At 40.3% G+C, this 15,303-nt stretch overlaps 1 protein-coding gene across 1 annotated transcript in view; it reads right to left on the bottom strand.

Moving 5' to 3' along the window:
• Positions 1-15,303, bottom strand: part of LOC126403415 (plakophilin-1) — a 29,628-nt gene that overhangs the window by 5,656 nt on the left and 8,669 nt on the right. The window contains exons 3-10 of the mRNA XM_050066065.1: positions 8,659-8,826; positions 8,376-8,569; positions 7,014-7,155; positions 6,503-6,710; positions 4,713-4,881; positions 3,861-3,978; positions 603-770; positions 326-493 (exon numbers count right to left, since the gene is read on the bottom strand). Coding sequence (XP_049922022.1) covers positions 326-493; positions 603-770; positions 3,861-3,978; positions 4,713-4,881; positions 6,503-6,710; positions 7,014-7,155; positions 8,376-8,569; positions 8,659-8,826 — 1,335 coding nt within the window. The remainder of the gene's footprint in view (positions 1-325; positions 494-602; positions 771-3,860; positions 3,979-4,712; positions 4,882-6,502; positions 6,711-7,013; positions 7,156-8,375; positions 8,570-8,658; positions 8,827-15,303) is intronic.

Here is a 15,303-nt window from a genome sequence, read left to right as displayed (position 1 = left end):
CGTGCCCCAAGATTTTTGATCCATAGAAGCAGCTGATGACTGTAGACATGATCATTACAGGTGGTTTCACAATATTTGACATGTGCATCTCATTTTCCTTTGCTCTAACTTCTCATTTCTTTCTCTAATAATCTCTGAATCCATGGAGACAAAACTCCACTCTTTCTTATAAAGCTACTCAATTGTGCTGTTGTATCATTATCCTGACCACATCTCTGTCTCTCTGTTGCTTTTCTCCTTTCTTAAATCAACCTGAGTTAATCCAAAATGTCCATTAACACCTCACACAAACAGTAAGCCTAATAATCATCTTCCTTGTACTCACCAGTCCCTTGCTGGCAGTGAGGTTCTGCAGGGCGCCACAGCAGGCCTCCAGGGTGGCACCTTTCTGGGACGAGCCCAGCAGTGACAGGTAGGTCTGCATGGCTTTTGGATGGCACAACCACTTAACACCTGATGGGGTGCTGTCCTCTGGCAGTTTGTCAAATGAAAACTGAATAGAAAGGACAAAAAAGAAATGAGAAGGGAACGGGGCTTTGATTAAAGGCCTGTCATGATTTAGCCACTGAACATGAGGTGGTGGTGTGGTGGTTGATGCCAACCTCCTTCTGAGCCTTGCTGCTCTTCGGGCTGAAGCATCCAATCGGGGCGTTTTTCTTATTCCCAACTTGGCCTTCCACCGGAGGTTGGAACCTGCTGAAGCATTCAGGGGACTCGGCCTCCAGTTGGTAGGTCAGGTTATGGAGGATGCATGCACAGTTCTCCACAGACTGGAGGAGAGGAGAGGTTATTAAAAAACAGCAAATGATATGATGATGTGATTCTTGTTTGCAAGTTTCCCAGTGACATCACAAACTCTTTATTCACTGCCACTATATGATAAAGGAAGACCCCATTTGTGGTTATTTATTCTGCATCTGGGTCTCAAAGGAACTACTCTCAAGGTTTACTCTCATTCAAACTCAAATACAAGCATTTAAAATTATTTTTAAAATTGAAATAAATTGATTACTGGAATTTCCAGTGTGTCAATTTGGCCGGCCCACTAACAGCACTCAATTTCTTTTTAATTTGTGGTTCACATTCCCTCGTGACTAAGCATGCATCTAATAAGTTCTTAAGCAAGTGTCAGTCTTTATGTTCATCTAACAGGAAATGGAAACGGAAGTCTTCTAGCTTGGCACTGTCAGACCAGTTTGCAAATGTGAAATTAGTCTGGAACCTCTCAGTTAATTTTTGATTTACAAAGGTGTCATTTGCAGCCGTAGATGGATGGACCTACAACCAATTAGTGCAACAAAACGTGACGTAGCGCTGAACGATGGACAATTTTAAACAGTGTGCAGAGATGAGGTGTGATGGTGTAGAATCAATATGTCTGCGAGCAAGTGTTGCGGTTTCGCCATTAGAATTTTAAAATAGCTCTTCAACTGAGAGTTCGACATCAGCTGCAGCCATCTTGGTTGTTTTCGAAAATGGCGTCTTTCAAGGCTAGGTTTATGCTCGCTGTAGTGTCCCCGGTACAAGGGTTTGCAAACTATAAGTGACATCATCACATATTTTGCATAAAGCGCAAAGGCTTCGTAAGTTTTCAGTCACTGTATCAAACATGTGCCATGTTAGATAAACAGTTGTGATAGGCCCAAAGCTGGCAAGGTTGGCTAGCAATCTGTCTAAAGACCAAACCAGATGCATCTGCCAGAGCAAATAAATGTGAACTGGCAGATTCATCTTGTTCCCAGGCTATAATTCTTCTGGCAATGCAACAGAAACACGCTGACCAAAATAAACTACTGAATGTAAATTCATTTGGGTTTAGATAATAAGGATTGATTAACATTACAATGGTCTCAATCAGAAAGTCAGTGAGACACAATAATATGATGAAAACATAGTAATTCCACCAGAAACTGGGACATAAACGCAGAGACCGCTCCACTTTAGAAGCCTTCTGAAAGCTTGATCACACCTAAGTTATTGCGACAGGATCGGTTCTCAGGGTCATCAGTCTTCTCAGTTAACTCTTTATTCTCTTGCTGTAGTTTTTCCAAGTGTTTCTCCAAGCTTGTCAGCCTATCTATGGTCGGGCTTCCTCCACTTCAGCAAAGTGAGGCTTATAGTCGTCAATTTTTTTGCAAAGCGCATCTGGGGATTGGTTTACGGGTGCGAGGGAAGCTTGCATTTTGGAGGAGATGGCAATGTGGGTCTTCTCAGGTGGAGGTGCAGAGATAGATAAGACCCCCTCTGTCTTGAGAGCTGTGCTGTGTCTCAAATCGCATACTTCTGTACTTACACTTTCTATTTTGCGTGCATAAGTGCAAACTGGAAATGGCGGCCGAGGATTGTGCGACCATGAACGTTGCTGCATTGTACAAATACATGTGTTTTTTGCACTAAGCACCACTATACTGTTGTCAGGTACTGTTGTCAGGTATAAGCCAGCAGTATGTTTGTTGGGTTAATTTAGCAGTCTGTAATGATTTGGAACAATAGCGCGAATGCTAATGCTAGTTTGCAAGCTAGCTAATTTGCGGTCGTCATTTCCGGTGAGTGCACAACGGCCGTGTTTGGTTTGAGACAACACTACCCTGTCGAAATTTGCGCAGTACGACAATGAGTACATAGTGCACATAGTATACTACGTACAAGTGTACTAACGGAAGTACATGATTTGAGACACAGCACTGGTGTTGCTAGTTAGCCCCCAAGCTAACGGGCTATTGCTAGCTAACCCGTCAGCTTGGGCCGTAGTTTTCCCTTTTAGAGTGGATGCTTTGTTTTTTCCCGATGTAGCTGGGACTACAGCTGTACTCGAGTTAGTCTACTTCACTGCAGCTGTAAATTCTCACAAATGGTGGTATATTATGGACATATATTGATCTATATACACAGAGCTACTCTCCGCACGTTCTCTCTAGTCTGTCGCCATGGAAATCATGATGAAAACATAGAGATAAAGCTACATGTATACAGAGTATATCACTAAAACCATTATAGCATCAACATGCATAAAGCATGGCGACTCTCTTCTTCCTTATCTACAGTAACAGTTTATGATAAGAGGATAACTCTCCCTCTGTCTCTCACACAGACACAGTCACACTCCACCACTTCATTAGAAGGAGTCTGTGTAAACAGTGTTTGCACAGACATAGAATTAAACACACATCCACACCCCAAACTTCCACAAATGAGCAGGTATGAGCACCCGCTAAACATACTCCACACGCTGACTCCGCCTGCAGTATTTACCTGCTTGTGTGTGTGTGTTTACGGATGTGTTTCTAAGCGTATGTATTGTATGTGTGAGTACATTCAGATTCAGATTCAGATTCAGAATACTTTATTAATCCCCGTGCTTCAGGATATATTATTATGTGTACTGAACACTTTCTGTGAGAGACACACATAAGACACGTTCGACAGGAACTATGAGTGAACTAGAACACGTCACCAGACATGAATCCAAACACTCATCTGCTCACACAATCATAATCCAGTATTAGACGCACAACGTGGGAAAAACAATGTGTGGGTTTATAGACAGACTGAAGCAATTGTTAAAAACTGTGATTAATGCCACTTTCAGTACAGGTGGGCTGCAAACAACAAATATTCCCTTTATTAAATGATTGTTTTATAAAATATCTAAAAAGAGACAAGAGCATAAAAGTAAGTGTAATGTATCAGTAAACTGAAAAATCTTTTTATATTTCCTTTACAGTGGCCGACAATCAACAAAATAGATGAAGTTGCTGGAATAAAATGAGTCATAGCCAACTCTGATGCAGTCTTTGTGCGGAGACAAATGCTCGTGGTGGACAGGAAAAGGTTCTGCTGATAGCGATGAGTAACTTTACCTTGTCATCGGGGTTCTCCTCCGCCACACAGGACTGGACGTAACTCATGAGTGAGTCAATGAGGCCGCGGCACTCTCTCATCGCCTGCCTCTCCTTCTTCTGGGCGCAGCTCAGGTTCCTATACACATTTCAACCACCATTCATTTAAATCCAAAGGGAAACACTAACATATCTAGAATACAATAATAGACACAGAACCGTGAGTGTCTCAACATGTAGGTTGCACCGTCACGCCCTGTATGTAAACATGATCGCAGAGATTAGGCACCAGGTGCAGAGAAGTTTCTAAAGCTGTGCCAGTATTAAGTTACAGTGAAGACTGTTGTTTAATTCACTTTCACTTCACATAACTGTCAACTAAGAAAAACACCCCTCTTGTATATGTGCAAACTGCACACATATCACATGAAGAACCTGACTAGGTACTGCATCAAAGACAAGACAAAGCAGTGTTTTGACTAGGGCTGCAACTAAGGATTATTTTCTGCAAATCATTTTTTCATTAATCAATTAATTATTTTGTCTGTAAAATGTCAAAAAATATTGAAAAATATCCATCATATTTTCCCAGGAGTCCCAGGTTACATCTTCAAACATCTTATTTTGTTCGAGCAACAAACCAAAACCCAAAGATATTCAGTTTACAATTAAATAAAACATCAGAAGCTGGAAAGATTTTTGGCTCTGTTGCTTAAAAAAATGACTTAAATCATTTAACTTTCTAGCTATTGACGGATTGACATCACAAAGTCTTCACAAAAATGTCTGTGACCTCAAAACGTTGCTCAGCTTAATAAAACCTTTGGGAACTATCTTCTATGATAAACGTATTAATGAATCAAATGTCCTCACCGCAGGCATCCTGTGGCATTGTAGAAGACATCAGGGTGAATGTTGTTGTTGACGCTGTTGTCTGACCAGCAGGTGAATGGCACCACCACATTTTCAGTCAGGGCGGGCAGCGCTGTGGCTATAAGTTCTTCCTTCAGCTCATCGGCAGAGGAAAGGTTCCATAGCAGGCCTTCATGTGATGAGAAGAGTAAAGTTAAAAATCCAGCTGTGCATTTCTGATAAAAGTAAATTATCCATGCATCACGCTGTTGCTCTTTGAGGTGAAGTTTGCTCTTAAAAACATGATGTTATACTTAGAAAAGATCAAAGAACCTCCAACAAAAGTAGAGTGGATAGTGATTTTAAAGGAAATGTATAACATGGACAACTTTATTTTAAATTAAAATCTGTGTTGTTTTTATTATTTTATTTTTTTTACTATTAGTATTATTATCATTATTATTATGTTTGGAATCAATTAGTTATTTTTTTATTATCATAATTATTGTTTGCTCTTATTTATTTGATTTTATTGCATTTATTTATATTTGTTATTTTCTATATATCTATATTTTTTTTGTGTTTTTCCCATGGCTGTTGTTTGTTTGTATGAACATACCATATTTTATACCGATACCATATTTTATTTTTATAGATGATGCTTCACAAAAAAAACATTAAGATAATAAAAAATATAAATAAAAAAAAGAATAAATAAAATTAAATATAAAAAAAATAAAAAATAAAATAAAACAGAATAAAATAAAAATAAAAATTGAGGCACTGAACAAAACGGTTATCGCACTGATTCACGTGAATATGGATATGGTGCAGTAAGGAGGAATATTAGCACTTAGATTTTCCTAGCCTTTGTGTATATGATATTGTCTGTATTAAGCCTGTATCCTCATCATTATTATTTACTATTATTACTAAATGTATGTCCTCCTTGTCTACTGAGTAAATTTAGGATTATAAATTGTAAATTTATGTACACTGGACAGGTGAAGACTGTGTGTTTCTAAAAGGCCAATTATCTTTTTTTTTAAAAATTTTATTCTATGTCTTTATTTTGCAGTCTTTAGGTTCAGATTAAATGTACAATTAAAGTAAAAAACACAGCATTATGTTGTAAAGCACATGTTCCTGCTCAGTCAGTGTGATATTTAGGGATGAGGCATAGGCTTTGTTTTTTTTTAGTAAAGGCCAGAGGTGGGACAAGTCGTTGTTTTGCAAGTCACAAGTAAGTCTTGATTCTTTGCACCGAAGTCCCAAGTCAAGACTGAAAAGTTCCAAGTCATACCAAGTCATAATGTGTGCCTTACCAAATGCTTTTTAAAAAATTGTGTTTGTCAAAACAAGTTTATTGGAAGTTGTTGCACCTCCGTCTGTCTTTTTGACCCGCACGCTTTGCATACTGAAATCTGTTTTTTGTTGACCACGGCACAGTCTTTGTACGCTAACAATTTGTCATGTCATTTATTCTTTATGATTCTGTCCTGCAACTTAATTGGATGCTGACAGATTGGTTCAAACAATCTGGCTATTCTGGGGAATTATCAGAAAATGAAGAGAAATTATTTTATTTGTGGCACACTTTTTTAAAATGCCATACTCTTTGATCTTTGCTTGGGGAAAGGTATCAAGTATTCTCAAGTCAAAAGGCTCAAGTCCATGTGAAGTCACAAGTCATCGTTAAGTTGAGCTGCAAGTCTTTCTTGGTTTTGTCAAGTCAAGTCCACACGTTTGGTAAAGGCCCACTCAGCCACCCTACTACCCAATATTCTGAGGTCCCAATAAAAATGTCCTACCAGTGATTTGTTTCTGGGTGTCAGTAGAATCTGTCTCCTTCAGCAGCTGCAGAGCCTTGGCTATGCCGCCACAGTGCTGAACCTCCAGCTTGTTGTCCTGGTCCTTGAACACCAGATTCCTCAGAGCCCCAGCAGCAGCCTGGCTCACCACAGTATTGGGGCTCCGCAGCAGGGTCACCAGACCGGGGATACCTCCTAGCTGGAACACCTTTGACGCAGAAATGTGGAGGGAATGTGTGTTGAAAATGTGAAACTTAAAGGCGTGGCAATGAATTTCCAACACTACAAGTTACAAACAGAACCAGCAGCCAAGTGCGATGATAAATGCTTTCTCCTCCCTTTCCCTCAAGGCAGGTTACGCAAAGGTCTCCGCAGAGTGTTTGCAATGATCGTATAAGCACAAACAGACAACCCACACACAAACGGGATGTGAGGGTAAACAACATCCATGTGTGTGTGTGTGTGTTTGGAGGGGGTATCTGCGCAATATATTGTGTGCAAGTGCTCAGACCTGCTGTTTGGCGCCCTCCTCTTTGAAGGTGGTGTGGTGGATGAAGGTGGCTCCACACTGCTGGTAATTCTCTTCAGGGTGAGACAGGAACTCTACAGCCTCCTTTAGAGTCATGTCTGACACGTTTACTGCACTGTTCACCCTGCAGTTACGGGCACGGGAATAGAAGAGAGAGGGAGAAATTAGATAGTAGAAAATAGCTTCTGATGCATTTTAAAGATAATGAGCTGCTCTTTTGTCACATAATACCTGGTTAAAATCCCAGACAAATTCATGGGTCAGCATGAGCATGTTTTTTAAATACACCTGGGTGCTAGCAAGAAAGCACGGAACATGGAAATGGCTGCAGCCAATCCTTCCAACAAAAGAGGACTGGGCTGCAATCATCAACAAAATAAACAATATGGAGAAATTGACTTCTAAGTTGAGACTGAGATATGATCAATATGTAAAATACTAGCAAATATTAACTACATATATGTTGCTATAGGATGTATGTCATGTCAACCCCTTCTTATTGCCTAAAAAAGTCAACAGAGAGGTGAAGTCCCTCCCCTTCCAGTGGGCCAGCATGGGACCTCATTTCGGAAAAAATATGTGGATCCCTTTTGAATTGTGTCGTGAATTCAACTTATGATGTTTGTAAATTTAAAAGGTAATTTTGCAAGTCAAGAAAGTTGCAGTTGAAGTATAAGTCTGTGAATATACGTAATTAGAAACGTAATGTCTAAGTGACATCTGGGATCTATACACACAAGCAACGGTTGCTTATTCCTTTGCTTCCTGGGTGATAAAAAAAAGACCACGAGTTGCTGGATAAAACGCGTCAGGTAAGTAATTTGCTTAAAAATACATTTACAGTGTTTGTACAGTTAACTATTTACACATTTATGTTCACAATTATTATTTACATATTTACATGTTAAAATATTTGCAGCAGCATTGTTATAAACAGTTAAATAATGTGCTGGATCTGCCTCAGTAATTCTCACACACATTTACCTCAGTCTAAGTCCTTCTAGCTTCTCATTGGTTAGTTACGAGACATGTGACCCATAGCAAGGAAGTGTAACCATGAAATATTGTTATGAAACTGCAGAAGTGTGGAGAAAAGTAAAGTGCTGTATAAGAGAGTATCTGTCTCCATCCTGCTGCGTACTCCCAAGAAGAGTGACCCAACCACCATACGTCGAACCCTCACGTTACACTAGCTAGCTGTATGTCATGGCACAATTCATAAAATCAAAATGGATCAAAAAATGATTTGTCTCTCCCTGTCGACAACCGTACATAGTCTTTACAAAATAAGGAAGGGGAGGAGCTTTAAGTCTATATGAACGACAGATAAGCAGGAGAACTCACGCTGATTGCTGCTCGATCTTGGACATTTTGATGGTCCCCATCTTGCCCTCAGTGTGAGAATGGACAGAGGGCGGCGAGACGATGCGTTGCTGGCTGCTGGTCATCTGGTTGCCGTTGGTCATAGAATAGGTGCTGTGTCTGTTTACTCGAGTCCGGAGGCTCTGCTGGCTCTGGACCACCTGCCCTTTGGCTCTCTGAAGAAAGAGAAATTACTTCCCTAAGAACAACATGGAAAAGGTGACACTGTAATTTCACACAAAAAAAAGAGAACAAAACTGCTCACCACAACAGGTGCAGGGACAGAAAAATGGCGAGCCAAGGCTGGGTCACTGCGAGTGGTTTTCAGCCCGTTGGAGCCCTGGGCCCAGTTGTTGGCGTTGATGTTTTGGTCCCATGTGCCCGAGGTGCCGTACATTCTTCCTCCCATGGTGCGACTCCTCTGAGTATGAACCTAAAAGGAAGGAATGTCAGAAGGGTTTTAGATAAAATAATACTTTTTTAAAATTTGGTCCTGCACAGCATTTTATTCTGATCAGACTGAAAAATAGCCCCAAAAACACCTTTAATCACTGCATCATCTGAAAGGAAATGTTGTTTTTTTTAACCTGGACCCAATGCTCTATATTTTAATGCCTAAGTGACTAATGGAGACAATTTTTGAAATTGGTCCAGTACTGTAAGACTGTTGCGTGAAACTAGCCGTAATTTCTGCGGGCACTTGTGCACCGTCAAGTTACGTCCATTAAAAGTGCTAATATTTGCCACTGACAGGTTCAGATTGTTATTAGAGATGTGCCGATACCACTTTTTCCTCCCCGATACCGATTCCGATCCCTGAACCTTAGGTATCTGCCGATACCGAGTACTGATCCAATACCAGCGCGTAAAATAAAAATGGATGGGATATGAATTGTTTTATGTCTCAACTCCTAAAACTCTATGTAAAATATTAAGAAATAAATACATAATAGTAGAATGAATGCCATAAAACTTTTTTTATTATCATTATCCAGTGTTGACACAGATCAAGACACAGGTTAAAGTGCAGCCACACAATTTGGCAAAAAAGACATTTTAAAGGCTACAGTAGAATGCTTTTTAAACTCCGCTCCGTTTCCATTTCGTTTGCCTGTAGCGTGTGTATGCGATATGACGTGAGGCATTACGTGGTATTGGATTGGTCATAGGCTGTACTCGCCGATACCCGATACCGCATTTTAGGCAGTATCAGAGGCATTTCCGACACTGGTATCGGTACAACTCTAATTGTTATTATGAGTGTCTGATATCACTGAGGAAAAGACCTTATAGAGAAATGAAACATTTTTCTTTACGTTTCGCTGATCTGGTCTGTTTGTTAGTGTGTGTAACCAAGTTTCACTCAAGGACAAGTCTTGTTCTGAAATCTTGCAGACTTTCCACATTGTCAAAATCAGCTTATATTTAGCCATGACATTGAAAAGGCGGCGCGTTGGTACAGCGGTTGGCATTGTTGCCTCACAACAAGAGGGCTCCTGTGTCAGCGTGGGTTTCTCGGGGTACTCCAGCTTCCTCCCACAGTCCAAAGACATGCAGGTTAATTGGTGACTCTAAATTGTCCGTAGGTGTGAATATGAGTGTGAATGGTTGTCTGTCTCTATGTGTGTAGGGCTGACCCAAAAAATTTGATGGCACGGGATTCGATTGTGAAAAAAAAAAATTCAAATATTCAGCCGTTTTTTTCTCCCGTTTTTTGGGGGGACCTTGAACGCAACACCATCTCCGACAAGGAAATAGAAACCCCGACGTGCGATGAATGGAGACCTATTATCCTGCTTGAACACAGACGACTAAATTCTTTCAACAATGTGACTCAAAATAATGATAAAATAGATTTTACTGATGTAAAATAATATGCTGATGGTGACAGTTTCCACTGGTCCACTACGCCATAGTTTATAGGTTATTAACTTTTTTTTTTCCACTCAGTTTTGCCGCAGTGGCTGCAGCACGCTCTTTCTCAATACTGGGAACATGGGAAAACAGAGCCCAGATTGAAAGATACCTAAGTTTCCCTTTAAGCTTTTCTGTAGCAACAATCCAGGTCACACAGGAAAAGTACCCACTTTCCACTAGGACAGTTTTCAAAGAAGTCCCCTGTAAACCAAGACAGCAGAATCTAACCTGACACAAAGCCTGCATACCTTCTCCCCCTCCTCAGTTTATGCTGAAAGCAACAGAATGCACCAAACGATCACACATACCAAAGTAACATAATATCTGTCATTGGAGACCAACACAAGCAGTTGCATTGGAAGAGTGCTGATACAGCCGAGCAGTTTCTCACAGAGGATCTTTGTGTGTGCAAGTCACACACAGCACCCGTTAATCCTGTCTTCACGATCTTGACGTCACTAATGAGCTTAATCTCATGTGATTATGTCTCGTTAGTGTATCGATTTATTGGCTTCATCTGTGTGTGTGTGTGTGTGTGTGTGTACAGTGAACGTTATTCAAGCTTTGCCACAAAATAACCGAGAGAGAAACTTGGCAGAGCCTGAGCAAAATGACGGCGGAGAACATTCCCATCGGTCTTTGAACCCACACTGAACGTTAATAAGGAAGACAGACTGCACTAATGATCACCCGAAAACCATTAACATCACAGCTTAAGAACACATAACGAAGAAATATTGTCTAATGGGAAAGCAGGTGACACACACACACACACACACTGTAGGTTATGCACGGACTCTCTTTCCTGTTTCAAACCAGACTGGTCGTTCAGTCACCAACAGGCTCTGCTACTTAGCAGCGAAAGCGTAATGGAGAAGAGATCTGTCAACAACGTGCTCGATAAGAACTGACAGCGTGTTTACTCTCCAAGTGCTACATGCTCCCTTTATTTGGCTACAGGCTGACTGAGCTGCCGGGGCCTCTCTACCATCAGACTGGACAGCAGAGACGGATGCAAATGTAGCAGAGCAAACAGAAGCAGCACAAACAGCAGGATGCATCTCATTCAGGGTCATACATTTAGGAAGAGATGCCAAAATATTACTGCATTTACTGTTCCGTGTCCCTGTTTACTATAGAAAGCGTGATCACATTTTAAGCAATATCAGCAACTCAAAACTTCTGCATCACTTGCCATGTACGAGCCACAATGTATTTAACCTCTGTTGTTTATTACTTGTTTAGGCTGCACACGTTCTTTTGGTCACTTTCACTTCCTGTAGATGTAATTGGGACAGGGGTGTGGTTTCACCTTATTTTACCTGCTCATTCACTGGTGTGGCGGCTTGTGAACAAAGGGTGTGAGTTTTTCTGTTGACTGAAATATAACGCAATGTAATGGTTCATTTCATGTCGTTGTGCCTCAGTTATCCCTGTTGTTTATTTAATAAACCACCATAAAACGCATCTCTGGACTTCGGCAGGAATTTCTTTGAATGAGTCACAGTTTTGAGTCTACTCAGCCTCTTAGCCGCTTCTTCATTGATAGTTTCATTGATACTGCATGCCATTTAGATTGTGTCTCTGACTTTTGGTTTGCATTTCGAGTGGTGCGTCTCTGCTGCTCTATTAATCGGATAAACTGTCTGTCTGCCTGTTTACAAGCTCTCACACAACTTGAGCAGTACAATCCAAGTCTCATTTATCCAGTCAGATGCTCAGTACTTCCCAAACACATGCATTTTGGCTAAAACTGTAAGATTTAAAACTCAACTGAAAGTGAAAAATACATGTGCACTGAGCTACGCCTAGATAAATGAAACTTGGATTACACTGCAGGGGTTGTTTGAGACTTTGTAAATAGATGATTTGATCTAGTTTTGCCGATGTTAAGTGCAGTCCTCAATCGATCAGTTCATATGTTTGCTGTTGTCTGCGGAGGCATGCCAGGAGAACAAAGTTTTCTTTGCAATTTCAAGGTAGCACTGGTTGACTGATTGATATAAAAATGATCAATTTGTGGGTGAAGTATTAGTATATAGGAGAGTTTATGATTTCACTGACTAAATGTTGTGATGTAAAAAAGTCCACTGGTTCAACTTTTAAAAGAATTAAGGTAAGGATTTGCAGTCATCTTTTTAAGCAGTTCCAACTCTGACATTATTGAGCTAATCTTATGAGTCCTCTATAATCTGACAAATTTAATTAAATTTAGTACCACCTACATGATTTGCTCTGTCCCCAAAAAGCTTAATTAAGTTGAATCAACTTAATATTTATCTAAAAGTTGTGGTGACATTCAGTAGTCAAATTATATTATATAATACGGTGGTTCCCAACAGGTCCAGCCACGGGGTCCAGATTTCTCCTTAGTCATTAGTTAAAGGTGCACACACAGCTTTTTTTTTTTTTTTTTTTTTTAAAGATTATTTTTTGGGCTTTTTGCCTTTAATTGACAGGGCAGTGTGAAATGGGGAGAGAGAGAGAGAGTGAGTGGGGAGATGACATGCGAAGCATCGCCTCTGTACATGGTGGGGAGATGACATGCGAAGCATCGCCTCTGTACATGGGGCGTCGGCACTATCCACTACGCTACCGACGCCCCCAAAAGGTGCACACAGTTTAATATATTTTTAACATCATACTTGCATTTAGCCATGTCGTCGAGCTAGTTTATGTGTCTGTCAAGTAGCTGTCTGTTAATCATTTACTCTACAGCAGGAAATGGCACTTCAAAATAAAAATGGCACTTCAAAATAAAAGCTCTGTGCTGGATATTTACTGTGTTTTTTCACGCACTTGAGACGTTTGTGAGTCACTTGCAGTCCTTTCAGAATGGACCCAGGACCCACTTTTGGACCATGACCCACCAGTTGGGAACCACTGGTTTAAGATAGTCCAGCTTATTTATTTTAATTCCATCCTACACAATGTCAAAAATGTTTTGATTTTGGACAACTTTTTAAAGCAAGTTTTCAGCTGACTAAAACAGGTTAATGTAACAAATATAATTATACTGAAAACCTATTTATATTAAGCATTACCCTTAATACAAAAGTGGGAAAAATGTCACTGTCCACAATACAAACCAAAAGTCAAGAAATATGTGGCATGCTTAAACTTAACTTTATTAGGTTATATCTCTCTGTCACTTTTTAATATGTGAATTGTTTTGGGTTGTTCTTGTTCGGCTTTTTATCGTACATTTATTTTTGTTCCTTCACTGAGAAAAAACATATTTCTAAAGTTGTATTCTATGGTATCACTTTCATTCAATACAGCAGTGGTAATACATGCTTTACTGTATGACGGGTGATTTAAGGTGATATAAGACAAGAAAGTAGAAAGCAGACTTAAGTGGTAATTAAACTTAATGCGACAGTTGACTCAACAAAATAAATGAAAACACAATATGACAGAGACGGATTAGTGATAATGAGCCCTCCTCAGCATCCTCACACTCCCTAGACATGCCTCGACTCACTGTCAGTAGGTCAGATCAGGCCAACCCAGAGCTGAGACATCTTCATACACACACACACACACACACACACACACACACACACACACACACACTGATGAAGTCAGCATTACTCCTCTGTGGAATTTGGATTAGGCCAGTATTGCGTATGAGTTGAACTCTTAGTGACAAGACTTAAATTGAGAATGACAAACAAAAACAATATCTGTCCCTTTCCAAAATTAGGAAATCACACAAGCCTGTGCTGCTGGATACACAGGTCAATATACTCACAGTACAATACAGTGCATAAGACACTGCACCACACACACTCACTGACAGAAGATGACTGGCTAACCAGCAAAGCCATGTGGCTACACCAGGAGCTTTAACCACCTCAAGTGTGGTGTAATATTTCAAATAACATCATGAATCAACTGTGACTGAGAGGTGCCTCCCATCTAGTGTTAACACCGACTCGATACCCTCCCAGATTCTGTTACTGCTTATAATTACATAACCAAAACACAAGCTGTGGGAGCTTTAAGGCATCTTAAAAAGCAGGAAGTGTATCTTTAAATGACCATATCAGCATTTTTGTATGTTTAGCTCTGTTACAAAAACAAAGCCATACATCCTTTGCAGCCAATAACTTTCCAGTATATTATATTTTCTTAAAGGAATACTTGAAACTTGATTGCACTCCCAAGTCTGCCCATTCAATATGAAGCTGGAGCCAGCAGACAGTTAGCTTAGCTTAGCATACAGACCTAAAACAGGGGGAAACAGCTCGCCCGGCTCTGTCCGAAGATAACAAAATCTGTCCACCAGCACCTCCGGACTATGTGCCAGAGTATTTCTTGGCTTCCTGGAGACTCTGTGCTAGTGCGACAATGCTAGGCTAACTGTTTTCCTGTTTCCAGTCTTTGTTGTAAGCTAACAACAACAAGATTACAACAACTATTATTCCTTTAAAGCAGTGGTGCCCAACTGGTCCAACCACAGGGTCCAGATTTCTCCTTAGTCATTAGCTCAAGGTCCACACAGCTTAATATATTCAACGTCATACTTGCTTTTGGCCATGTTGTTGAGCTAGTTCGCCATTTCTGTCAAGTAGCTGTTCATTCACTCACTCTACAGCAGGAAATTCACTTTTGGAGCGTGACCCACCAGTTGGGAATCACTGCTTTAAACTGCTCTGTCTGTCTACACAATCAATTGTATTCATTATTTTTTGTTTTCAAAGGTATGTTATCTTTGAGTGGTAATGCAATAACCAAACAATAACCTTTTTTACGGACAATAATGAATGCAGGTATAACATCATCATGACCTACTCCATGTTTTAGGTTACTGCAAGCATTAAAGGGCCAGTGTGTAAAATGGGTTGAAAACAGTGACATCAGTGGTCAAATTGTAGATTGCAGGGCTCACTCGCTCACCCCTCCCATCGGGTAAATGACGGTGGCCTCGTAGGGACAAAAAGCCTTGCGCACGACTTTTTCAGGAGTAGGTCTATCTAGCGACGAGGTG

Source organism: Epinephelus moara, chromosome 16, assembly GCF_006386435.1.
Source record: "Epinephelus moara isolate mb chromosome 16, YSFRI_EMoa_1.0, whole genome shotgun sequence".
Classification (NCBI taxonomy): domain Eukaryota; kingdom Metazoa; phylum Chordata; class Actinopteri; order Perciformes; family Serranidae; genus Epinephelus; species Epinephelus moara.
The sequence above is the reverse complement of the archived record's forward strand: the minus strand, read 5'-3'. Positions and strand labels throughout refer to the sequence as shown.